The sequence below is a fragment of the Oncorhynchus tshawytscha genome, linkage group LG26 (assembly GCF_018296145.1).
Source record: "Oncorhynchus tshawytscha isolate Ot180627B linkage group LG26, Otsh_v2.0, whole genome shotgun sequence".
Lineage (NCBI taxonomy): Eukaryota > Metazoa > Chordata > Actinopteri > Salmoniformes > Salmonidae > Oncorhynchus > Oncorhynchus tshawytscha.
In genome coordinates, this window is record NC_056454.1 from 48903247 (window position 1) to 48929233 (window position 25987).

General features: G+C 46.5%; 1 protein-coding gene across 1 annotated transcript in view; it reads left to right on the forward strand.

Annotated features, from left to right (window-relative positions):
• The first annotated feature begins 3524 nt into the window (after positions 1 to 3524).
• Positions 3525 to 25987, forward strand: part of LOC112239256 (integrin alpha-V-like) — a 72045-nt gene continuing 49582 nt past the window's right edge. The window contains exons 1-5 of the mRNA XM_042306771.1: positions 3525 to 4141; positions 6435 to 6565; positions 22545 to 22636; positions 24887 to 25001; positions 25212 to 25273. Of these exons, the coding sequence (XP_042162705.1) occupies positions 3978 to 4141; positions 6435 to 6565; positions 22545 to 22636; positions 24887 to 25001; positions 25212 to 25273 (564 nt within the window). The 5' untranslated portion in view covers positions 3525 to 3977. The remainder of the gene's footprint in view (positions 4142 to 6434; positions 6566 to 22544; positions 22637 to 24886; positions 25002 to 25211; positions 25274 to 25987) is intronic.

Consider the following 25987-nt stretch of genomic DNA (forward strand, 5'->3'; position numbering starts at 1 on the left):
AACATAAGACCGAAAAGAGACAGTGGGTCATAAATGTCCCTGAATGAATGTCAATATGGGGAGCAGCGGGGGGGTGGTAGAATGTCCATAGAGGGTCTACAGACCTGTAGCACTCACGTCTGTAGCCATCAAGTGCTTTGAAAGGCTGGTCATGGCTTACATCAACACCATTATCCCAGAAACCCTAGACCCACTTCAATTTGCGTACCGCCCTAACAGATCCACTGATGATGCAATCTCTTTTGCACTCCACACTGCCCTTTCACACCTGGACAAAAGGAACACCTATGTGAGTATTCTCAACGTTCAACACCGTAGTGCCCTCGAAGCTCATCACTAAGCTAAGGACCCTGGGACTAAACACCTCCCTCTGCAACTGGATCCTGGACTTCCTGGCGGGCTGCCCGCAAGTGGTAAGGGTAGGTAACAACACATCCCCCACGCGGATCCTCAATAAAGGGGCCCCTCAGGGGTACGTGCTCAGTCCGCTCCTGTACTCCCTGTTCACTCATGACTGCACGGCCAGGCACGACTCCAACACCCTCATAATGTTTGCCGATGACCCAACAGTGTCAGCCTGATCACCAACAACGACAAAGACAGCCTATAGGAAGGAGGTCAGAGTCCTGGCTATATGGTGCCAGGACAGCAAACTCTTCCTCAATGTGATTAAGACAAAGGAGATGATTGTGGACTAAAGGAAAAGGAGGGCCGAGTACGTCCCCATTCTCTCCAATGAGCAGCGACCCTAGCCGCTGACCTCGGACTGGGGACCCTCGCCACAGGTCTCGGGATGGACGGGAGATTCCGGCAGCGCCGGACAGGCGGGAGACTCCGGCAGCTCCGGAGTGAAGGGCGATTCTTGCATCACCTGGCTGACTGACGGCTCTGGCAGCTCCTGGCTGACTGACGGCTCTGGCGGCTCCTGGCTGACTGACGGCCCTGGTGGCTCCTGGCTGACAGACGGCTCCGGCGGCTCCTGGCTGACTGACGGCTCTGGCGACTCCTGGCTGGCGGGCGGCTCTGGCGGCTCAGGACAGACTGGCGGCTCTGGCGGCTAAGGACAGACGGGAGGCTCTGGCAGCGCTGGAGAGGAGGAAGGCTCTAGCAGTGCTGGACAGGCGGGAGCACCTGTAGGGAGAACGCGGAGAGACAGCCTGGTGCGGAGGGCTGCCACCAGAGGGCTGGTACGTGGAGGTGGCACCGGACAGACCGGACCGTGAAGGCGCACTGGAGCTCTTGAGCACGGAGCCTGCCCAACCTTACCTGGCTGAATGCTCCCCGTAGCCAGGCCAGTGTGGCGAGGTGGAATAGCCCGCACTGGGCTGTGCTGGCGAACCGGGGACACCATGCGTAAGGCTGGTGCCATTTACGCCGGCCCGAGGAGACGCACTGAAGACCAGACGCGCTGAGCCGGCTTCATGGCACCTGAATCGATGCCCACTCTAGCCTGGCCGATAAGAGGTGCTGCACTGTATCGCACCGGGCTATGCATGCGCACCGGGAACACCGTGTGCTCCACCGCATAACGGTCCCTCTCTCTCCGGTAAGCAAGGGAAGTTGGCGCAGGTCTCCTACCTGGCTTCGCCACACTCCCCGTGTGCCTCCTCCCAATACATTTTTGGGGCTGCCTCTCGGGCTTCCAGCCGCGCTGCCGTGCTGCCTCCTCATACCACCGCCTCTCTGCTTTCGCTGCCTCCAGCTCAGCCTTGGGGTGGCGGTATTCCCCTGGCTGTGCCCATGGTCCCTTGCCGTCCAGAATCTCCTCCCAAGTCCAGGAGTCCTGTGTTTTTAGCCGCTGCTGCTGCCCTTTACCACGCTGCTTGGTCCTCTTGTGGTGGTTCTGTAACGATCGTCTTCGGGAGAAAGAGAGGAGGACCAAAATGCAGCGTGGTAAGTGTTCAGAATTTTAATTAAAGAACGCATTGAACACTAAATCAATACAAAAATAACAAACTGAACGAACGAAACGAAACAGTCCTGTCTGGTGACATACACACATAACACAAAGACATAAAATAAACACCCACAAAACCCAGGTGGAAAAAGGCTACCTGAGTATGATTCTCAATCAGAGACAACTAATGACACCTGCCTCTGATTGAGAACCATACTAGGCCGAAACATAAAAACCAACATAGAAAAACAAACATAGACTGCCCAACCCAACTCACGCCCTGACCATACAAAAACAATACAAAAACAAAGACAAAACAAAGGAGGTCAAATCGGGGAATGTATGTGTATTTTAATTGTTTTATCTTTGTTTTATGAGCAAGTCCCGGCATCGTTCTTTGATAAACACAGAAGGCTGAATTCAATAGATTAAAAAAACAGAGAGAGAGAGAGAGAAGGAGCCATTGGCAACAACCAAAACATTAAGTAACTGTCTCTCTCTCTAGTTCCTTCTATCGAATTATATGTAGCCTAATATTTAAACACGTATCTATTTTCACTCTATATTATATATGTAATAGTAATTAACCCTTAGGATGGAGGGGGGACACACTTATAGTTGCAATATAAGTAGTTGGGCTTCCATAAGGTATGATGATTAGTATTCTATTAGCCATTTATTCAGTAATCATTCTTCTTTAACAAATACATGTGTTTGATCATTCACAACTTGGATGTTGCTGGGCCCAGCACAGGCAGTCTTCTGGTCCCAGTGCTGTGGGAAAGGATGCTAGGCTCAGCAGAGACATTTCAGAGGTGAGGGCAGTGGAGGTATGAAGAAAACACAGATGTACTGCAAGTTACTTAACATGTTGGCTATACGGACGGACGGACGGACAGACGGACGGACGGACAGACAGACAGACAGACAGACAGACAGACAGACAGACAGACAGACAGACAGACAGACAGACAGACAGACAGACAGACAGACAGAGGAGTACAAGGATGAGAAACGATGTACTATAGTTGCCTGTGTTATGTATCCGTACTATGTATTGTTGTCTCTACCTTCTTGCTGTTTGTGCTGTTTGTCTGTGGCCAACAATGTTTGTACCCTGTTTTCTGCTGCTACCATGTTGTGTTGCTGCCATGTTGTTGTCATGTGTTGCTTCCATGCCGTGTTGTTGTTTTAGGTCTCTCTCTGTGTAAAGTTGTGGTGTCTCTCTTGTCTTGATGTGTGTTTTGTCCTATATTTTTTATTTTTAATCCCAGGCCCCCCGCCATCGCAGGAGGCCTTTTGCCTTTTGGTAAACCTTCGTTGTGAATAAGAATTTCTGACTTTCCTATTTAAATACAGGTTAAATATTATTTTTTGTCTTTAAAAAAATATACTGCCTGTGTATGCTATAGTGTGCGTGATGCTGGAGCCTAGTGTGTAAATCAAAATCCCCTCATTGACCCTTCATAATGGCACAGACGAGGAATTGATTCCAAAAATGTCACGTGATATTTCCAGAACGAGATTATTTGTCAAAGACTCCAAAAACTCGATGCCTCTCTGTTTACAAGTGAAATATTTCGTTGTAACCCAGTTGTTACCCAGTAGCCCCATACATGGCTATGGAACGGGCGATGAGGGAATAGAACTGCTGTTGGGATAGTGTGAAACATTGCGGAAGTCTTTTTTTATAGGGAACAACGCTCTCACTTCCTGTACAGTTGGTTTTTAGGACTACTAAACACAAAACATCGATGTTGGCTACTGAGGTGTGTGTTGCCATTTAACACAGATTGGTTACATTGTATCGCTTGAATCGTGGATTTAAGGACGCGATCTGATTCGAACTGGAATCTTCTCACCGGAAAGAAGAAGACGTGAAAGTTTGTAGCCGTGAGCGGTTTTGCTGAGCTGGTTCGAGTTAACATGCACATGGTGTGTGGGATGTCGCTGTATCGTCATTAGAACGACTACAAAGAGAAAAGGGGAACTCATCACAGTAGTGTATTCTCGCCAGACTAAAACACGCCACACACACACACACACAGTTAAGGCTTGCTACTCTACTGAGCACTTCAGGATGGAACGACTTCGAAAACTTTGTATATCTTTGGCTTTGATCCTGCCTTGTTTACAATGGACAACTTGTTTCAATCTGGACATTGACAAACCCTATGTATTCTCTGGTCCTGAAGGAAGTTATTTTGGATTTTCTGTGGATTTCTTCCAGCCAGATGCCAAGCAGTAAGACTGAGTTCTATATAATAATGTTTGGGATGTCAGGTTTTTTAGAACTAAATATTTTCCTCTTGTATTTAGTTAATTGAATGACATAGCATAATTCTATTTGAAATACAATACATAGTTTTGTATATATGTTCTATATAATATGCATGTGGACACCAGTTCATGAGTGGTTTAAGGTATCTCAGGCACACCGGTTGCTGACAGGTGTATTGTAATAATGATTGGTGCTAAATCCGGAGAGATTTCGGGACAATGTTGAAAAAACAAAGCCCGTTGGTCACTAAATCCGACTAGCCGTTAGAAGGACCATGTTAAAACGGTTGTCTGGTATCATCCTTCTGAGCGGTCGGCTGGGAATTCCCTCACATGCTATATAGACGATGGGAGGCCTGGAGCTGTGGTCATTAACTCTGTTAGAAGGATAACATCAAAACGGTTGGCTGGTATGCCCCTCACCCCTCTGAGCGGTCGGCTGGGAATTCCCTCATCTGCTATATACTTATAACTGATTGGTCTGGTTCTGTCCTCTATAGTGCTGTCCTGTTACAGCATGATGTTGAGGCCCATCACTGTACTCTTGACAGTCACCACCACACACATACAGACACATCTGTTTCCATTTGAGGATGTTTGTATAATTTTGGGGGGGGGGGGTAAATCTGAAGGACTTGGAATCATATTGTTGTGGTTATTTCAATTCACGCAAGACATTCAGACATTTAGTGTTGCTATCGGCAATAAAAAGTAGTCAAAAAAATGTGCATTCTTCCCAGCCTTTTATTGGAGTGGGTCAGTGCACTGTCCAGATGCACATTCCCAAGAACTTTGATTTGGTTGGGAATGGCAGGGCTATGATTGGTGAGGGATAACTTAGGTAGGCTGAGCAGCCAAACTAACGGGACTTAAAGGAAACTGAAGGGACTGTGAAAGAAAGAGATGGAGAGGAGCAGGGGAAAGACTTTTTGCATGCATACAATCGAGCACATAGCCATGCAATCTCCATAGACAAACATTGGCAGTAGAATGGCCCTGAAGTACCCTGAGGTACTGACGATCTCAGTGACTTTCAACATGGCACCGGAATAGGATGTCACCTTTCCAACAAGTCAGTTCGTAAAATTTCTGCCCTGCTAAAGCTATATTTGTCCCAGTCAACTGTAAGTGCGAAGTGGAAATGTCTAGGAGCAACAATGGCTCAGCCGCAACGTGGTAGGCCACACAACGTCACAGAACGGGGCCAGCCAAGTGCCCATAGCACGCTAAAAATTGTCTGTCCTCGGATGCAACACTCACTACCGAGTTCCAAACTGCCTCTGGAAGAAACGTTGGCATAAGAACAGATCGTCCGGAGCTTCATGAAATGGGGTTCTATGGCCGAGCAGCCGCACACAATCCTAACATCACCATGCGTAATGCCAAGCGTCGGCTGGAGTGGTGTAAAGCTCACCGCCATTGGACTCTGAAACAGTGGAAGTGTTCTCTGGAGCCCCACAAACAATTCTGGATTTGTCGGATGCCAGGAGAATGCTACCTGCCCGACTGCATATTGGCTACTGTAAAGTTTGGTGGAGGAGGAATAATGGTCTAAGGTTGTTTTTCATGGTTCGGGCCCCTTAGTTCCAGTGAAGGTAAATCTTACTGCTAACAATGATATTCTAGACGATTCTGTGCTTCCAAATTTGTGTCACCAGTTTGGGGAAGGCTCTTTCCTGTTTCAGCATGACATTGCCGCTGTGCACAAAGCGAGGTACATACAGAAATCTGTGCCTGCACAGAGCCCTGACCTCAACCCCATCAAACAAATTGGGGATGAATTGAAATGCCGACTGCGAGCCAAGCCTAATCGCCCAACATCAGTGCCTGACCTTACATTTAGCCACAAGAGCATTAGTAAGCAATTCCCCGCAGCAACGTTCCAACATCTAGTGGAAAGCCTTCCCAGAAGAGTGGAGGCTGTTATAGCAGCAATGTTCCAACATCTAGTGGAAAGCCTTCCCAGAAGAGTGGAGGCTGATATATCAGCAATGTTCCAATATATAGTGGAAAGCCTTCCCAGCAGAGTGGAGGCTGTTATAGCAGCAAAGGGGGGACCAACTCCATATTAATGCCCATGATTTTTTTGGAATGAGAAGTTGGACAAGTAGGTGTCCACATACTTTTGGTCATGTAGAGTATCTATTGTATTCTTCATGTGACAGTCTTGTTGTGAACCTAGTAGGCTACCGTAGAAGAGGACGTCAGGTGGTGCATGTTTTCTTCTATTTACACTAAACACATTTGTCTTCTTCAGGTCAAACATTCTTATAGGAGCTCCCAAAGCCAACACCTCCTCAGCTTCTACAGTGGTGGAGCGAGGGGCAGTCTATACCTGCCCATGGCAGAAGAGTAGTGACTGTACCCAAGTACAGTTTGACAATACTGGTGAGTACAGAAGGTCTGTTACTTTAGTATCCCGTTCATCGATTTCTGACATGGTCTGGTATCTATATCTGAGTTGTATCAAACTGGGAGGGAACACTATGAATTGATATCCAAAGTGAAGATCAATAGACTCAGTCAAGGGTCATATCCATCAATGTGGGATTCGGACATATCATCAAATCTATGTCAGTCACATATGTGTCCTTCCATATGAGTTCAGTAAGCACAGGCAAATGTTCTCTCATGTTAGGACTCATCCAGGAATGTGCCTATATTGGAGATGTGCCGACATGCTCAATGTTAAGTTTGAGCGAGACAGAGACAGAGAGACATAGGGGGGAGGGGTCATAGACAGAAAGCGTCCCATCACCTTTAAAGGACTGTCTGCTCTGCAGAATAACAGGGGACATTAGTCATTTCCCTAGTTGAATCATCCATTACAGACAGATATATGTGGCAAGGTGTTTAGTAATATCTACACTATGGCACTTCCCTGCATTTTATGAGTTTGACCCAGCACAAACTAATCAGAACACACAATGCAAAACCAAGCCCCATCAATGACAAACGCTCATTCAGACAGCCACTGTAATTAAGCTGTTTTGGGGGACATAAGGCTATATTGCAGTTTATTCTGTCCCAGATCTCATTGACATTCTGTGTCTGTAAGAGCTCAGAGGTAGGCAGCCCAAAGTTAGACTAAGGGATCATTCAAAATGGCACCCTATTCCCTATATAGTGCATCAAAGGGCTTTGGTCAAAATAAGTGCACTATGTAGTGAATAGGGTACCATTTAGGATGCACAGTAAGGCGGTACAATAAGCCAAAGATAATCTCTGGAACCCAACCACAACCATGTGAATGACCTCCCTCCCCATCCAAACCAATGATCTCCCTCTCTCTCTGGGCTCCTAGTCCCCATCCAAACCAATGACCTCCCTCTCTCTCTGGGCTCCTAGTCCCCATCCAAACCAATGACCTCCCTCTCTCTCTGGGCTCCAAGTCCCCAACCAAACCAATGACCTCCCTCTCTTTCTGGACTCCAAGTCCCCATCCAAACCAATGACCTCCCTCTCTACCTCCTGCACTATTTACACCATTCTCTATCAATACAAGTTAATTTGGTTCATCAATGGAAGTTACATTGGTTTGTTTATTGTGTTTAATAGGCAACTGCAGAACAACATCTTTTTCCTCATATAGACTGACAACAGACTAATTGAGTTCCAGGAGCCAAATGAGTATTAAAGTCTGACCCACACTAGTCTGTTGGGGAGTCTGAACCACACTAGTCTGTTGGGGAAGTCTGAACCACACTAGTCTGTTGGGGAAGTCTGAACCACACTAGTCTGTTGGGGGAGTCTGAACCACACTAGTCTGTTGGGGGAGTCTGAACCACACTAGTCTTTTGGGGGAGTCTGAACCACACTAGTCTGTTGGGGAAGTCTGAACCACACTAGTCTGTTGGGGAAGTCTGAACCACACTCGTCTGTTGGGGAAGTCTGAACCACACTAGTCTGTTGGGGAAGTCTGAACCACACTAGTCTGTTGGGGGAGTCTGAACCACACTAGTCTGTTGGGGGAGTCTGAACCACACTAGTCTGTTGGGGGAGTCTGAACCACACTTGTCTGTTGGGGGAGTCTGAACCACACTAGTCTGTTGGGGAGTCTGAACCACACTTGTCTGTTGGGGGAGTCTGAACCACACTTGTCTGTTGGGGGAGTCTGAACCACACTTGTCTGTTGGGGGAGTCTGAACCACACTAGTCTGTTGGGGAAGTCTGAACCACACTAGTCTGAACCACACTAGTCTGTTGGGGGAGTCTGCACCACACTAGTCTGTTGGGGAGTCTGTACCACACTAGTCTGTTGGGGAAGTCTGAACCACACTAGTCTGAACCACACTAGTCTGTTGGGGGAGTCTGCACCACACTAGTCTGTTGGGGAGTCTGTACCACACTAGTCTGTTGGGGAAGTCTGTACCACACTAGTCTGGGGAAGTCTGTACCACACTAGTCTGTTGGGGAAGTCTGTACCACACTAGTCTGTTGGGGAAGTCTGTACCACACTAGTCTGTTGGGGAAGTCTGTACCACACTAGTCTGTTGGGGAAGTCTGTACCACACTAGTCTGTTGGGGAAGTCTGTACCACACTAGTCTGTTGGGGAAGTCTGTACCACACTAGTCTGTTGGGGAAGTCTGTACCACACTAGTCTGTTGGGGAAGTCTGTACCACACTAGTCTGTTGGGGAAGTCTGTACCACACTAGTCTGTTGGGGAAGTCTGTACCACACTAGTCTGTTGGGGAACCCACACTAGTCTGTTGGGGAAGTCTGAACCACCACACTAGTCTGTTGGGGAAGTCTGAACCACACTAGTCTGTTGGGGAAGTCTGTACCACACTAGTCTGTTGGAGCCTGAACCACACTAGTCTGTTGGGGAAGTCTGAACCACACTAGTCTGAACCACACTAGTCTGTTGGGGAGTCTGTACCACACTAGTCTGTTGGGGAGTCTGAACCACACTAGTCTGAACCACACTAGTCTGTACCACACTAGTCTGTTGGGGGAGTCTGTACCACACTAGTCTGTTGGGGAGTCTGTACCACACTAGTCTGTTGGGGGAGTCTGAACCACACTAGTCTGTTGGGGGAGTCTGAACCACACTAGTCTGTTGGGGAAGTCTGAACCACACTAGTCTGTACCACACTAGTCTGTTGGGGGAGTCTGAACCACACTAGTCTGTTGGGGGAGTCTGAACCACACTAGTCTGTTGGGGGAGTCTGAACCACACTAGTCTGTTGGGGAAGTCTGAACCACACTAGTCTGTTGGGGAAGTCTGAACCACACTAGTCTGTACCACACTAGTCTGTTGGGGGAGTCTGAACCACACTAGTCCGTGTGACTTGGAAACAGGTTCAATGCTACATGCAAATATATTTCCATGTAATGTCCCCCCCCCATATTATTCCTACCGTTGCTGCCATTTCTGATGGTTTGCCAGTCAGTGTGACCTAGTGACCTGGCCTCGTAATTATACGGTAAGTGACGACATGGCCACAATGGGTGCCTTGTGATGGCAGATTTGTTTCTGCAGACTGTGAGGGGAGGCTGCCTCAGTCAGTGGTCTAGGTGAGTGTTTCTGCAGACTGTGAGGGGAGGCTGCCTCAGTCAGTGGTCTAGGTGAGTGTTTCTGCAGACTGTGAGGGGAGGCTGCCTCAGTCAGTGGTCTAGGTGAGTGTTTCTGCAGACTGTGAGGGGAGGCTGCCTCAGTCAGTGGTCTAGGTGAGTGTTTCTGCAGACTGTGAGGGGAGGCTGCCTCAGTCAGAGGTCTAGATTAGCGTTTTTGTCCGGGCAGCCTAGGGCCAGGGGGGAAATTACTGTAATTAGTTAGTGTGTGCTCAGGGGGGGTTTTCTCCCACATGGCCATTACCGAACTAGCTGTCTTACCACGTGGTCTGGAAGTCTTCCTCTGGCTCTCTGTTATTTCTTGAACTGTCCCAGTCAGTCCTTGTTTTCCCAGCTATGTCAGTCTACTCATGGTGGACAGGCAAACCTAAAATAAAAACAGAACAAGGAAAGTCTAAACAAATTGAGAGCAGTCTCTAATTACAGCTGCATACCCACCCTACATCCCACTGCTGGCTTTTCTCTGAGGCTAAGCAGGGTTGGTCCTGGTCAGTCCCTGGATGTGAGACCAGATGCTGCTGGAAGTGGTGATGGAGGGCCAATAGGATGCACTCTTTCCTCTGAGGCTAAGCAGGGTTGGTCCTGGTTCGTCCCTGGATGGGAGACCAGATTCTGCTGGAAGTGGTGTTGGAGGGCCAATAGGAGGCACTCTTGCCTCTGGTCTAAAAAAAATATCCCAATACCCCAGGGCGGTGATTGGGGACATTGCCCTGTGTCGGGTGCTGTCTTTTGGATGGGACGTTAAACAGGTATCCTGACTCTCTGTGGTCACTAAAGATCCCAAGGTACTTATTGTAAGAGTAGGGGTGTTCCCCGGTGTCCTGGCTAAATTCCCAATCTGGCCCTCAAACAATCACGGTCACCTAATAATCCCCAGTTTACAATTGGCTCATTCATCCCCTTCCTCTCCCCTGTAACTATTCCCCAGGCTGTAAATGAGACTATGTTCTCAGTCAACTTACCTGGTAAAATAAGGGTTCGATAAAATAAAAATAAATTACTACCAATGATTTAGACAGACTAAACTGACAGATTTACAGCAGACTAGAGTCTCATAATAACTATACTTGTAGATGGCCCATGGGTGGATATGATGTTTGACCAGGTGTAGTCAGAGATGTAGAAGGGGTGAGGGTGTTGGGACTGTTGTGTAGAAGGGGTGGGGGTGTTGTGTAGAAGGGGTGAGGGTGTTGGGACTGTTGTGTAGAAGAGGTGTGGGGGTGTTGGGACTGTTGTGTAGAAGGGGTGTGGGGGTGTTGGGACTGTTGTGTAGAAGAGGTGTGGGGGTGTTGGGACTGTTGTGTAGAAGAGGTGTCGGGGTGTTGGGACTGTTGTGTAGAAGGGGTGTGGGGGTGTTGGGACTGTTGTGTAGAAGGGGTGTGGGGGTGTTGGGACTGTTGTGGAAGAGGTGTGTGTGGGACTGTTGTGTAGAAGGGGTGGGGGTGTTGGGACTGTTGTGTAGAAGAGGTGTGGGGTGTTGGGACTGTTGTGTAGAAGGGGTGGGGGTGTTGGGACTGGTGTAGAAGGGGTGAGGGTGGGACTGTTGTGTAGAAGAGGTGTGGGGGTGTTGGGACTGTTGTGTAGAAGGGGGTGAGGGTGTTGGGACTGTTGTGTAGAAGGGGGTGAGGGTGTTGGGACTGTTGTGTAGAAGAGGTGTGGGGGTGTTGGGACTGTTGTGTAGAAGAGGTGTGGGGGTGTTGGGACTGTTGTGTAGAAGGGTGTGGGGGTGTTGGGACTGTTGTGTAGAAGGGGGTGAGGGTGTTGGGACTGTTGTGTAGAAGGGGTGAGGGGTGTTGGGACTGTTGTGTAGAAGGGTGTGAGGGTGTTGGGACTGTTGTGTAGAAGGGTGTGGGGGTGTTGGGACTGTTGTGTAGAAGGGGTGGGTGTTGGGACTGTTGTGTAGAAGAGGGGTGTGTTGGGACTGTTGTGTAGAAGGGGTGTGGGGGATGTTGGGACTGTTGTGTAGAAGGGGTGAGGGTGTTGGGACTGTTGTGTAGAAGGGGTGAGGGGGTGTTGGGACTGTTGTGTAGAAGGGGTGTGGGGGTGTTGGGACTGTTGTGTGATGTTGGGACTGGTTAAGGGGTGAGGGCTGGGACTGTTGTTCTTAAGACTGTTGGGACTTTAGTATATAACATGGAGGGTTTTGGGATTTAGGCCAGGTTAGGGGAGCTGGGTTGTTGTTCTTAAGACTGTTGCTTTAGTATATAACATGGAGGAGTTTTGATTTAGGCCAGGAGGGTTAGTTGTTCCTATGTGTTTTGCTGTAGGGCTAGCCAGGAGGGTTAGTTGTTCCTATGTGTTTTGCTGTAGGGCTAGCCAGGAGGGTTAGTTGTTCCTATGTGTTTTGCTGTAGGGCTAGCTAGGAGGGTTAGTTGTTCCTATGTGTTTTGCTGTAGGGCTAGCCAGGAGGGTTAGTTGTTCCTATGTGTTTTGCTGTAGGGCTAGCCAGGAGGGTTAGTTGTTCCTATGTGTTTTGCTGTAGGGCTAGCCAGGAGGGTTAGTTGTTCCTATGTGTTTTGCTGTAGGGCTAGCCAGGAGGGTTAGTTGTTCCTATGTGTTTTGCTGTAGGGCTAGCCAGGAGGGTTAGTTGTTCCTATGTGTTTTGCTGTAGGGCTAGCCAGGAGGGTTAGTTGTTCCTATGTGTTTTGCTGTAGGGCTAGCCAGGAGGGTTAGTTGTTCCTATGTGTTTTGCTGTAGGGCTAGCCAGGAGGGTTAGTTGTTCCTATGTGTTTTGCTGTAGGGCTAGCCAGGAGGGTTAGTTGTTCCTATGTGTTTTGCTGTAGGGCTAGCTAGGAGGGTTAGTTGTTCCTATGTGTTTTGCTGTAGGGCTAGCCAGGAGGGTTAGTTGTTCCTATGTGTTTTGCTGTAGGGCTAGCCAGGAGGGTTAGTTGTTCCTATGTGTTTTGCTGTAGGGCTAGCCAGGAGGGTTAGTTGTACCTATGTGTTTTGCTGTAGGGCTAACCAGGAGGGTTAGTTGTTCCTATGTGTTTTGCTGTAGGGCTAGCCAGGAGGGTTAGTTGTTCCTATGTGTTTTGCTTTAGGGCTAGCCAGGAGGGTTAGTTGTTCCTATGTGTTTTGCTGTAGGGCTAGCCAGGAGGGTTAGTTGTTCCTATGTGTTTTGCTGTAGGGCTAGCCAGGAGGGTTAGTTGTTCCTATGTGTTTTGCTGTAGGGCTAGCCAGGAGGGTTAGTTGTTCCTATGTGTTTTGCTTTAGGGCTAGCCAGGAGGGTTAGTTGTTCCTATGTGTTTTGCTGTAGGGCTAGCCAGGAGGGTTAGTTGTTCCTATGTGTTTTGCTTTAGGGCTAGCCAGGAGGGTTAGTTGTTCCTATGTGTTTTGCTGTAGGGCTAGCCAGGAGGGTTAGTTGTTCCTATGTGTTTTGCTGTAGGGCTACCCAGGAGGGTTAGTTGTTCCTATGTGTTTTGCTGTAGGGCTAGCCAGGTGGGTTAGTTGTTGTTCCTAAGACTGTTTCTCTACTCAGGGTTACACAAGAACAGAGCTTTGTGGTTGGCTAGATGGTATGCTCTGAAGTTTAGTATCCTCCCGAATATGTCAGAATGCAACTGTCTCTCATTCTGTCTGCACATACCTTCACACAATGCATTTGGTTCCAATGTAGTATAACAATGAATACCACATTCCATTCTCTGAAGTTATTTGAAATTAAAAGTTGAACTGAATCAGTAGGCGTAATCATTCCCTGTACAATCACCAAGTAATTTAAACCTGCGTGCCACTATGGAATGGACTTTATTTCTAGTATCATGAAACAATATCTACGTTTTAAAGACTGTGATTATCATGAAGCAATATCTACGTTTTAAAGACTGTGATTATCATGAAGCAATATCTACGTTTTAAAGACTGTGATTATCATGAAGCAATATCTACGTTTTAAAGACTGTGATTATCATGAAACAATATCTACGTTTTAAAGACTGTGATTATCATGAAACAATATCTACGTTTTAAAGACTGTGATTATCATCAAACAAAATCTAATTTATAAAGGCTGTGATTATCATGAAACAATGTCTTCATAGGCTCCTTCACCATATTATTGTCCCTAACTGTTTAGGCTTATAAACTAACTATAATCTCTGCACTCACAGCCTAATCTGGTCTACTTGATTTGGTGTTCAGTTCCCATTTTAGTAATAGTCTGTGATGTGAGACTATGGAAGGTTCAGCTTGTTGCAACAACCAGGTGTTTTCTTCTCTTCTTGGTGTCTCAGCACGTTCCTAGGTCTGAGGTCACCCTCCACATCATTAGCCCTGTAGGCACCAGGCAGGAAACCACTCCAACTCTGCCTGAACAAGCACCAGTGGTATTTCGTTACCAGCAAATGTGCAACATTGCAGCTGACAGAATATTTCAACAGGCTTTTACATTGGTTTGTCATATCAGGTGATTTGTATTTTGCGATAAAGATGAATAATTTCCACATCAACATATTAAGACCAACGTTATAGACACGTTAACCATCGTCTCGCTTGCCTCACCCATGTAGAGACGGCAGATGTTTCACAGTATGATGATGCGTTTTGCAGCATATAATGAATGCATCATATTGTGAAATTTGGAGAAAAAAAAAACTGGGATGTTTTTTAATCAGATCCTCTTTGTGAACAAAAGTTTTTTTTTTAAACACCGAAATACAAACGAAAATACTCAGAAAATCTAAAATACACAAGAATGTCATAAACCCGCCCATCTGATTTAGAGTCATTCAGATGGCAGGAGAACATGAAATAAGCCAAGGCGAAAATGTGTTGAATTGCAGAAAATTTGCTTTAAAAAGAGCTAAATGTTGTCTCTGCGGCCAAGAAGATTATCTCTAAAATGTTCAGTCGGATAACATGGCGTTGGCCACCACCACCGCCACGCACCACCTCCACGCACTCGCCGTGACCTTAAGGAGTCGTCATGCTTCGGCTAGGAGAACTAAACACAGACACGCGTAGGAGAATAACATAGTGTACACAGAGAGACACTTGACTAGCAAGGAAATTCACGTATTTCCCTTCTAGATATGCGTTACCTAGCAAGACATCTATAATAGGCAAGATACGGAGGATGGCTATAAGGGCATACGGTCTAGAGGGTGCTGGTGGACTGTTTTAAGAGTTATTCTGATTCCAAACTGCTGCAGAAGATTCTAGATTTTTCCGCCTCCAGCTGTCCTGCCAGGTACCACAACACCAAGTCCATGTTGTCCTGAGAGATGCAGTTTTCCCCTGACATCAAATCTGGATGCACCCTTATCCAGGTATGTTGATAATACAATGTTGGAATCGGTTGAACTTCTCCTGTTTCTAATTTCCCTTGATACTGCATACACATCTACAGCGCCTTCATAAATTATTCACACCCCTTGACTTTTTACAGCCTGATTAAATTGAGATTGTGTCACTGATCTACACACAATACCCCATAATGTCAAAATTACAGTTTTGACATAAATCTACTTGAAAATCTATGGCAAGACCTGAAAATGGTTGTCTAGCAATAATCAATAACCAATTTGACAGAGCTTGAAGCATTTGGAAAATAATAATGGGAAAATGTTGCACAATCCAGGTGTGGAAATCTCTTAGAGACTTACCCAGTAAGATTCACAACAGTAATCACCCTTAGAGACTTACCCAGTAAGACTCACAGCTGTAATCGCTGTCAAGGGTGATTCTACAAAGTATTGTCACAGGGGTGTGAATAATTATGTAAATGAGATGTTTCTGTATCTCGTTTTCAATAAATTTGCAAACATTTCAACAAACATGTTTTCACTTTGTCATTCTGGGGTATTGTGATGTCATTATGGGGTATTGTGATGTCATGATGGGGTATTGTGATGTCATTATGGGGTAAAAAATTATTTGACTAAAAATAGGTTTATATTTTATATCTGACATATATTAATCTTGTCACCTCTCATTCACAGGAAGCTGGGCGTACTACCCCCACTCTCGTTGTCAGGGAGTCATAGAAAATGCATTGAGCACCATGACTGCAAGGATGAGGATTCTTATTCGGCCAATCGTGTGTACCACTGCTGAAAAGGCTAATGACGTTGTGAAGACCTGTGTGGCCCTCCACAACTACCTGTCCTCCACGGATGAAGTTCATAAACCAAACGCAAGATTACGTGCCTCTTCCACTTTTGCTGACACTCCCGTCCCTCCTGGCAGCTACCAACCTGGAGAGTGGAGGAGGGCTTGTGGCAGGGGACAACCATCTCCAAGAGCCAGGGAGACTCTCTCTTGTGCCAGGGTGACACAGCTTGCAAGCAAAACAAGAAATAAGCTCTTCCTCTCCCCCCTGGACGTGTGCCATGGCAGGAAGACATGGTTAGGAGAGGACAACTCAGCCAAAGGCCAGCCAATCAGAACAGGCCTTTGTTTTCCACTGCTCACCTTGATGGATGCATACAGTTCTTTGTGTGCACTGTGAACCAAAGTACTTTGTCCTAAAATGTAGATTTTTAATCTTGTTAACAAAATGAAAGTCGATTCTATGATGTCTGTGTGCATTCATTTAGATTTGAACTACACCACCAGTAGAAGCCAGCCTGTAAAGTCTGTGACACACAGCTCTTCGGGTACGTTGTCACACAGCTCTGGGTACGTTGTCAGCATGTGACTTCAAATAGAATGCATTGAAACACTTTGTATTGAGATGAAGAAACCAAGCTTTTTTTTCCCAGCACACAATAAATAATCCATCTGGTCTCTGAAAGTAAACCACAATACAACAGTGCTAAGAGCAGACATGTTAACAACACGTTAACAACACGTGTCAATTAAATATCATTAAAGTGTCATAGTGTAGATAGAAATATCTGGCCAGTGACGAGGTGGTGCTTGGGGCTAGTGACCAGGTGGTGCTTTGGGCCAGTGGGGCTTGGGGCCAGTGACCAGGCGGTGCTTGGGGCCAGTGACCAGGCGGTGCTTGGGGCCAGTGACCAGGCGGTGCTTGGGGCCAGTGACCAGGCGGTGCTTGGGGCCAGTGACCAGGCGGTGCTGGGAGGCAGAGAACAAAACCTGGTGCTTTCATGTAAATATCAGACTGGGAAGTATTGATGTTCACTATCTCTTCCTATCTGAAAGGGTAGCCAATGACATAACACCCCAAAAATGTTATAATTATATATATTTTTTACCCCTTCTCCCAAATTCCGTGATATCCAATCGGTCTTATCCCATCGCTGCAACTCCCATACGGATTCGGGAGAGGTCGAAGGTCGAGAGCCATGCGTCTTCCAAAACACGACCCCGCCAAGCCGCACTGCTTTTTCTCACACTGCTCGCTTAACCCGGAAGCCAGCCGCACCAATGTGTCGGAGGAAACACCGTACAACTGCCGACAGAAGTCAGTGTGCCACAAAGAGTCTCTAGAGCGCGATGGGACAAGGAAATCCTGGGCCGACCAAACCCTCCCCTAATGCAGATGGGCCAATTGCACGCTGCCTCATGGGTCTCCTGGTCGTGGCCGGCTATGCCTCGACACAATCCCGTCTCGGAGCGCTACGGACAATTCCTTCGACCTCATGGCTTGGTTTTTGCTCTGACAAGCACTGTCAGTTGTGGGACCTTTTATATAGACAGGTGTGTGTGTGTGTGTTTCCAAATCAATTGAATTTTGGACCCCAATCCAGTTGTAGAAACATCTGAAGGATGATCAATGGAAACAGGATGTACATGAGCTCAATGTTGATTTTCATAGCAAAGAGTCTGAATACTTATGTAAATAAAGTATTTCTGTTTTATTATTTGTAATAAATTAGCCAACATTTCTAAAAAGCTGTTTTTTGCTTTGTCATTATGGAGTATTGTGTGTAGATTGAGGATTTTTATTTATTTAATACTTTAATACTAATTGTGTGTAGATTGAGGATTTTTATTTAATTAATACTTAATACTTTAATAATAATTGTGTGTAGATTGAGGATTTTTATTTAATTAATACTTAATACTTTTATAATAAGGCTGTAATGTACATTTTTTTTGTCTGAGAAAAAAAGCCAAAGGGTCTGAATATTTTCTGAATGCACTGTGTTTCTGCAGTGGCAAGTGGAAACACAACCAACTCTACCACACTTGGGAAAACATTGCCTCATGTATGTCCCTCCTCATTGAGTAACATGTGTGTCAGAGATTGCATTGGCTAGACAGGGTGTTGGTTGTGAGTCATTTCCTCTTGGGAAAATATAGTTTAATCTCCAGGCTCTGATTTAAAACTCATCGCTGCTGCTCCCTTCAGGAAAACATCAACCAGTCCATTCGGCTGTGGTCTGTCGGTGTCTTGCCTAAACGTCAGACTGTTTCAACTTTTACTGATGCTCCCTTCAGGAAAACATCAACCTGTCCATTCGGCTGTGGTCTGTCGGTGTCTTGCCTAAACGTCAGACTGTTGGTTGATGGGTTTAGGGGGAAGGAGACTATAGGGTCAGACCATATTAACAATGGGGATACTGTAGTGATGGAGGTTGATGTGTATAGGGGGAAGGAGACAGGGATACTGTAGTGATGGAGGTTGATGGGTTTAGGGGGAAGGAGACAGGGATACTGTAGTGATGGAGGTTGATGGGTTTAGGGGGAAGGTGACAGGGATACTGTAGTGATGGAGGTTGATGGGTTTAGGGGGAAGGAGACAGGGATACTGTAGTGATGGAGGTTGATGGGTTTAGGGGGAAGGTGACAGGGATACTGTAGTGATGGAGGTTGATGGGTTTAGGGGGAAGGAGACAGGGATACTGTAGTGATGGAGGTTGATGGGTTTAGGGGAAGGTGACAGGGATACTGTAGTGATGGAGGTTGATGGGTTTAGGGGAAGGTGACAGGGATACTGTAGTGATGGAGGTTGATGGGTTTAGGGCGAAGGTGACAGGGATACTGTAGTGATGGAGGTTGATGTGTTTAGGGGGAAGGAGACAGGGATACTGGAGTGATGGAGGTTGATGGGTTTAGGGGGAAGGAGACAGGGATACTGTAGTGATGGAGGTTGATGGGTTTAGGGGTAAGGTGACAGGGATACTGTAGTGATGGAGGTTGATGTGTATAGGGGGAAGGAGACAGGGATACTGTAGTGATGGAGGTTGATGTGTTTTGGGGGAAGGAGACAGGGATACTGTAGTGATGGAGGTTGATGGGTTTAGGGGGAAGGAGACAGGGATACTGGAGTGATGGAGGTTGATGTGTTTAGGGGGAAGGAGACTAGACAACAGGATTTAAGTCAAACACAGTAGCAGCAGCAGCTTGTATGTGAGTCAGTATACATTTATGTGCATATTGTGTGAGTGATCAGATGATGAGTGAGTGTTTGTGTGAATGATCAGATGGTGGAGTGAGTGTTTGTGTGAGTGATCAGATGATGGAGTGAGTGTTTGTGTGAGTGATCAGATGATGGAGTGAGTGTTTGTGTGAGTGATCAGATGGTGGAGTGAGTGTTTGTGTGAGTGATCAGATGATGGAGTGAGTGTTTGTGTGAGTGATCAGATGATGGAGTGAGTGTTTGTGTGAGTGATCAGATCAGATGATGGAGTGAGTGTTTGTGTGAGTGTGTTGGAGTGACATTCTGTGTGTGTGTGTGTGTGTGTGTAAGGCTCTGTGAGTGTGTTGGAGTGACAGTCTGTTTGTGTGTGTGTGTGTGTGTGTGTGAGTGTGTGTAAGGCTCTGTGAGTGTGTTGGAGTGACAGTCTGTGTGTGTGTGTAAGGCTCTGTGAGTGTTGGAGTGACTGTGTGTGTGTGTGTGTGTGTGTGTGTAAGGCTCTGTGAGTGTGTGTAAGGCTCTGTGCTCTGTGTGTGTGTGTAAGGCTCTGTGAGTGTGTGTGTGTGTGTGTGTGTGTGGCTCTGTGTGTGTGTGTAAGGCTGTGTGTGTGTGTGTGTGTGTGTGTGTAAGGCTCTGTGAGTGTGTGTGTGTGTGTGTGTAAGGCTCTGTGAGTGTGTGTGTGTGTGTGTGTAAGGCTCTGTGTGTGTGTGTGTGTGTGTAAGGCTGTGTGTGTGTGTGTGTGTGTGTGTGTGAGTGTGTGTGGCTCTGTGAGTGTTGGAGTGACAGTGTGTGTGTGTGTGTGTCTGTGAGTGTGTGTAAGGCTCTGTGAGTGTGTGTGTCTGTGTGTGTGTGAGGCTCTGTGTGTGTGTGTGTGTGTGTGGCTCTGTGTGTGTGTGTGTGTGTGTAAGCTCTGTGAGTGTGTGTGTGTGTGTGTGTGTGTGAAGGCTCTGTGAGTGTGTGTGTGTGTGTGTGTAAGGCTCTGTGAGTGTGTGTGTGTGTGTGTGTGAGGCTCTGTGAGTGTGTGTGTGTGTGTAAGGCTCTGTGAGTGTGTGTGTGTGTGTGTAAGGCTCTGTGAGTGTGTGTGTGTGTGTGTGTAAGGCTCTGTGAGTGTGTGTGTGTGTGTGTGTGTGTGTGTGTGAAGGCTCTGTGAGTGTGTGTGTGTGTGTGTGTAGGCTCTGTGAGTGTGTGTGTGTGTGTGTGTGTAAGGCTCTGTGAGTGCTCTGTGTGTGTGTAAGGCTCTGTGAGTGTGTTGTGTGTAAGGCTCTGTGAGTGTGTGTGTGTGTGTGTGTGAGTCTGTGAGTGTGTGTGTGTAAGGCTCTGTGAGTGTGTGTGTGTGTGTGTGTGTGTGTAAGGCTCTCTGTGTGTGTGTGTGTGTAAGGCTCTGTGTGTGTGAGTGTGTGTGTGTAAGGCTCTGTGAGTGTGTGTGTGTGTGTGTGTAAGGCTCTGTGAGTGTGTGTGTGTGTGTGTGTAAGGCTCTGTGAGTGTGTGGTGTTTGTGACAGTGACAGTGTGTGTGTGTGTGTGTGTAAGGCTCTGTGAGTGTGTGTAAGGCTCTTTGAGTGTGTGTAAGTCTGTGAGTGTGTGTAAGGCTCTGTGTGTGTGTGTGTGTGTGTGTGTGTGTGTGTGTGTGTGTGTGTGTGTGTGTGTGTGTGTGTGAGAGGCTCTGTGTGTGTGTGTGTGAGCTCTGTGAGTGTGTGTGTGTGTGTGTGTGTGTGTGTGTGTCTGTGAGTGTGTGTGTGTAAGGCTCTGTGAGTGTGTATAAGGCTCTGTGAGTGTGTGTGTGTGTGTGTGTGTAAGGCTCTGTGAGTGTGTGTAAGGCTCTGTGAGTGTGTGTGTGTGTGTGTAAGGCTCTGTGAGTGTGTGTAAGGCTCTGTGAGTGTGTGTGTGTGTGTGTGTGTGTGTAAGGCTCTGTGAGTGTGCATAGACAGTTCAAAACACTGAAATAAAAGGTAAATAAAAATACAAGGTGAACTCGGTCCTATTTTGTTGGCTATTTATCAGTTGTATTGCTTGGGGATAGAAGCTGTTCAAGAGCCTGTTGGTGTCAGACTTGATGCACCGGTACCTCTTGCCGTGCGGCAGTCAATATGCTTTCAAAGGTATGGCTGTAGATCCTTTTCAGGATTTGAGGGCCCAGGCCAAACATTTCCACCTCCTGAGGGGGAAGAGGCAGAGTGTTGGAGTGACAGTGTGTGTGTGTGTGTGTGTGTGTGTGTGTGTGTGCAGTGTCGTGCCTTCTTTTCGGCTGTGTGTCTGGACCATTTTAAGCCTTTTGTGATTTGGACACCGAGGAACTTGAAGCTCCACAACAGCCCTGTGGATGTGGGTGTGCTCGCCCCCCGTTTCCTATTGTCCACGATCAGCTCTTTGCCTACCCCTCACCACCTGGGGGCGGCCCGTCAGGAAGTCCAGGATCCAGTAGCAGAGGGAGGTGTTCAGACCCAGAGTTCTATGCTTGGTGACAATCTTGGGGGGGACAATGGTGTTGAACGCTGAGCTGTAGTCAATGAACAGCACTCCTCTTATCTAGGTGGGCGAGGGCAGTGTTGAGTGCAATTGAGAGTGCGTCATCTATGAATCTGTTGGGGCGGTATTCAAATTAGAGTGGGTCTCAATGGTGTCTGGGATGCTGGAGTAATGTGTGCCATAACCAGCCTCTCAAAGCACTTCATGATTACAGATGTGAATGACACAGGGTGGTAGTCATTGTGGCATGAAGCCTCAGAGTTCTTAGGAACAGGAATGATGGTGGTCATCTTGAGATGTGAGGATTACAGACTGGGACAAGGAGAGGTTGGAAATGACTGTGTATATATCTGCCAGCTGTTCTAAGCATGCTCTGAAAACACACCCTGAAATACCACCCACCATGAGGCTTTTATGAGTGTTGACCTGATTATAAACCTTACTCAGGTCGGCCTCGGATAGCGAGATCTCCCAGTCCTCTAGGTCAGCAGGGGCCATCATGCATGGTTCTGTGTTGTTTTTTGTTGAAACATGGATAAAATGTATTGAGTTGGTCTGGTCTCTACCAGGCATGGTTGGGCAGATCACGGCTGGGTCTTCCTTTGTATTCCGTAATGGACTGTAGCCACATGTGGCAGGCGTCGGAACCTGTGTGATGTGATTCCACCTTTAATCCTTTATTGGTTACCATGGTAAATCCATTATTATCATTCCGAACGAAGTAGCTGTAAAAAAAGACAATAGTCTCTACAAGACAGAATGTTGAATAACATACTCTTACTTTACCGGTTGTACATGTTGTTGGTCCTTTTGACAGGAGGTGGACATACACTGGGTCATGTTCATTAGGCAGCAAATGGAAGACAAGGGACTGAAACAGGGAAAGGAGTAACTTGCCTTGACAAGAATAAATGCTTGTTTAACGGGGGCACATTTAAAAAAAGACATTTTTTTGTTTGGTGTGCCGTTATGAAAACAACACAGATGAGATTCTTTCATGCAGAATCCCCTTAAAGTGATGGTGTTTCTTCACTAAAACCACAATGATTTCTTCCTCACAGATGATCGTAAGAATAACGAGGGGCTCCAGATGGAATTTAAGTCCAACCAGTGGTTTGGTGCCACGGTACGGTCACATGGTGAACACATCCTGGTGAGTGTCATTTTGAAAACATTTTTTATTTTTATTTCACCTTTATTTCACCAGGTAGGCCAGTTGAGAACAAGTTCTCATTTACAACTGCGACCTGGCCAAGATAAAGCAAAGCAGTGCGACACAAACAACAACACAGAGTTACACATGGAATAAACAAGAGTACAGTCAATAACACAATAGGGGGGGGAAAGAAAGGGACCTCATGTCCTTATCTCCATGGTTCCATGACGTGTTGAATGATGCAGAGCCTGTTTTGTCGTTTTTGAATGTCTCTTAAAAAGATATTGAAAAGGTTTGCTTTACCTTTTTGAATTTGGATCCCGCGACCTGGATATCTATCCAGGGATCTTGCTAACAAAACGTTTTAAGAGCTGCTTGGCGTAGCAGCTAGCGTAGCTGTTACCTAGCTATCAAACTAGCAAGTTTTCCTTGACAGCTTGAACACAGCCCGCGGTGCGGTTATCCCTTGTGGCTGGAACCGCAGATTGTCTAAATCCCTGCTGTTTGTTGATGTTTAAATCTGCCCTGCGACCTGCCCCTTACCTGGAAATGCATGGAGTATCAGCATCAGCCTACACTGATACCCTGGCATCCCAATCCAAAGGAGTTCTGGCGAGGACAGTGTTTCTCTATCACTGGTGAAGGATCTTTTAAAACACTAAAAGGGTTTTACTAGCAGTTGTTACAACAACAGGAACATATGTTCAAGAGATTTGTCCAAATACTGATTGATTCAACTAACAAAAGAATGGACGAGCTGACCAGAGATGTCCAAGACCTTAATAGCAGTTTGTCTCCCAGGGAGACGTGGCGAGAGGGAAACAAACTAGAAGTCCACGTGAGACAACATCGGTACTGTCTGTGAATCAGTATTACAAATGACTGGGAAAACAGACTATCTAGACTATCTATTTGGGTATTTCATAACTTGTGTATGCAATTGAGCACACAGCCATGCAATAGACAAACTTTGGCAGTAGAATGGCACATACTGAAGAGCTCAGTGACTTTCAACGTGGCACCGTCAAAGGATACCACCTTTCCAACAAGTCAGTTCATCAAATTTCTGCCCTGCTAGAGCTGCCCCGGTCAACTGTAAGTGGTGTTAATGTGAAGTGGAAGCGTCTAGGAGCAACAACGGCTCAGTCGCGAAGTGGTAGGCCACAGAAGGTCACAGAATGGGACCAGCGAGTGCTGAAGCGAGTAAAAATCGTCTGTCCTCAGTTGTAACACTCACTACCGAACTTACTAAGAACTGTTAGTCGGGGGCTTAGTGATATGGGTTTCCATGGCCGAGCAGCCTCACACAAGCTTAATATCACCATGCGCAATGCCAACCTTCGGCTGGAGTGGTGTTGTAGTGGTTTTTCTCCACAAAAGGGCTTTATTACAGACAGAAATATTCCTCAGTTTCATCCGCTGTCCGGGTGGCTGGTCTCAGACGATCCGGCAGGTGATGAAGCTGGATGTGGAGGTCCTGGGCTGGCGTGGTTACACAATGTTTGTGGTTGTGAGGCCGTTTGGTTGACTTTCAATTTCTCTAAAACGACATTGGAGGCGGCTTATGGTAGAGAAAATTAACATTACATTCTCTGGCAGGACCGAGTTTGGAAAACGCTGCTCTAACACACACACATTGTTGTTTTTGTATTGTTTGTATATTATTGTATTTTAAATTTATGAACACATCCTGGTGAGTGTCATGTCCTTATCTCAGAACCTTATGATCAGATGGTGAACACATCCTGGTGAGTGTCATGTCCTTATCTCAGAACCTTATGATCAGATGGTGAACACATCCTGGTGAGTGTCATGTCCTTATCTCAGAACCTTATGATCAGATGGTGAACACATCCTGGTGAGTGTCATGTCCTTATCTCAGAACCTTATGATCAGATGGTGAACACATCCTGGTGAGTGTCATGTCCTTATCTCAGAACCTTATGATCAGATGGTAAACACATCCTGGTGAGTGTCACGTCCTTATCTCAGAACCTTATGATCAGATGGTGAACACATCCTGGTGAGTGTCATGTCCTTATCTCAGAACCTTATGATCAGATGGTGAACACATCCTGGTGAGTGTCATGTCCTTATCTTGGAATCCAGAACCAAATCTTGCGTGCGCCAGCTAGCGAACAGTCTGTAACGAGAGAAGACCCATTTTCTCTATCGAGTCTCTGTGACTGTTGCGTGGCCCTGCTGTTGTTGACTGTACTCATGAGGTGTTGTGTGTCTCTCTCTCAGGCCTGTGCTCCTCTCTACCAGTGGAGCACGTACAGCGTGTCAGAGAGAGAGCCTGTTGGAACGTGTTTCCTGAAGAAAGGACAAGAAGTTGTGGAGTACTCTCCTTGTCGATCTAGTAAGTGACTGAGAAAATTGTTTTTTTTTTCTCAATCCAGCAATTTATGCCTAGAGATTCTTCATTAAAAAGTGGATTGTAGTCTGGGATTAGATCTGGGAAACTGGCTCTATATCTGTTTATATCAATAACTGCAGATTGAGATGACCCCACCTGGTTTACCATTGAGAGATGATTAAATTGTTCTGTGTTTGGGTTTGCTCTGAACAGAAGCCAACTCTCCAGAGGGACAAGGCTTCTGTCAGGCTGGATTCAGTATTGACTTTGTCAAGGTGCGTATTGTGTTTTGTGTCCTCTTTGTCAAGGTACGTATTGTGTTTTGTGTCCTCTTTGTCAAGGTACGTATTGTGTTTTGTGCCCTCTTTGTCAAGGTACGTATTGTGTTTTGTGTCCTCTTTGTCAAGGTACGTATTGTGTTTTGTGCCCTCTTTGCCAAGGTGCGTATTGTGTTTTGTGTCATCTTTGTCTCTTTGCCAAGGTGCGTATTGTGTTCTGCGTCATCTTTGTCTCTTTGTCAAGGTGCGTATTGTGTTTTGTGTCCTCTTTGCCAAGGTGCGTATTGTGTTTTGTGTCCTCTTTGCCAAGGTGCGTATTGTGTTTTGTGTGTCCTATTTGTCAAGGTGCGTATTGTGTTTTGCGTCCTCTTTGTCAAGGTGCGTATTGTGTTTTGTGTCCTCTTTGCCAAGGTGCGTATTGTGTTTTGTGTCCTCTTTGTCAAGGTGCGTATTGTGTTTTGTGTCCTCTTTTCCAAGGTGCGTATTGTGTTTTGTGTCCTCTTTGCCAAGGTGCGTATTGTGTTTTGTGTTTTGTGTCCTCTTTGCCAAGGTGCGTATTGTGTTTTGTGTCCTCTTTGTGTTTTGTGTCAAGGTGCGTATTGTGTTTTGTGTCCTCTTTGTCAAGGTGCGTATTGTGTTTTGTGTCCTCTTTGTCAAGGTGCGTATTGTGTTTTGTGTCCTCTTTGTCTCTTTGCCAAGGTGCGTATTGTG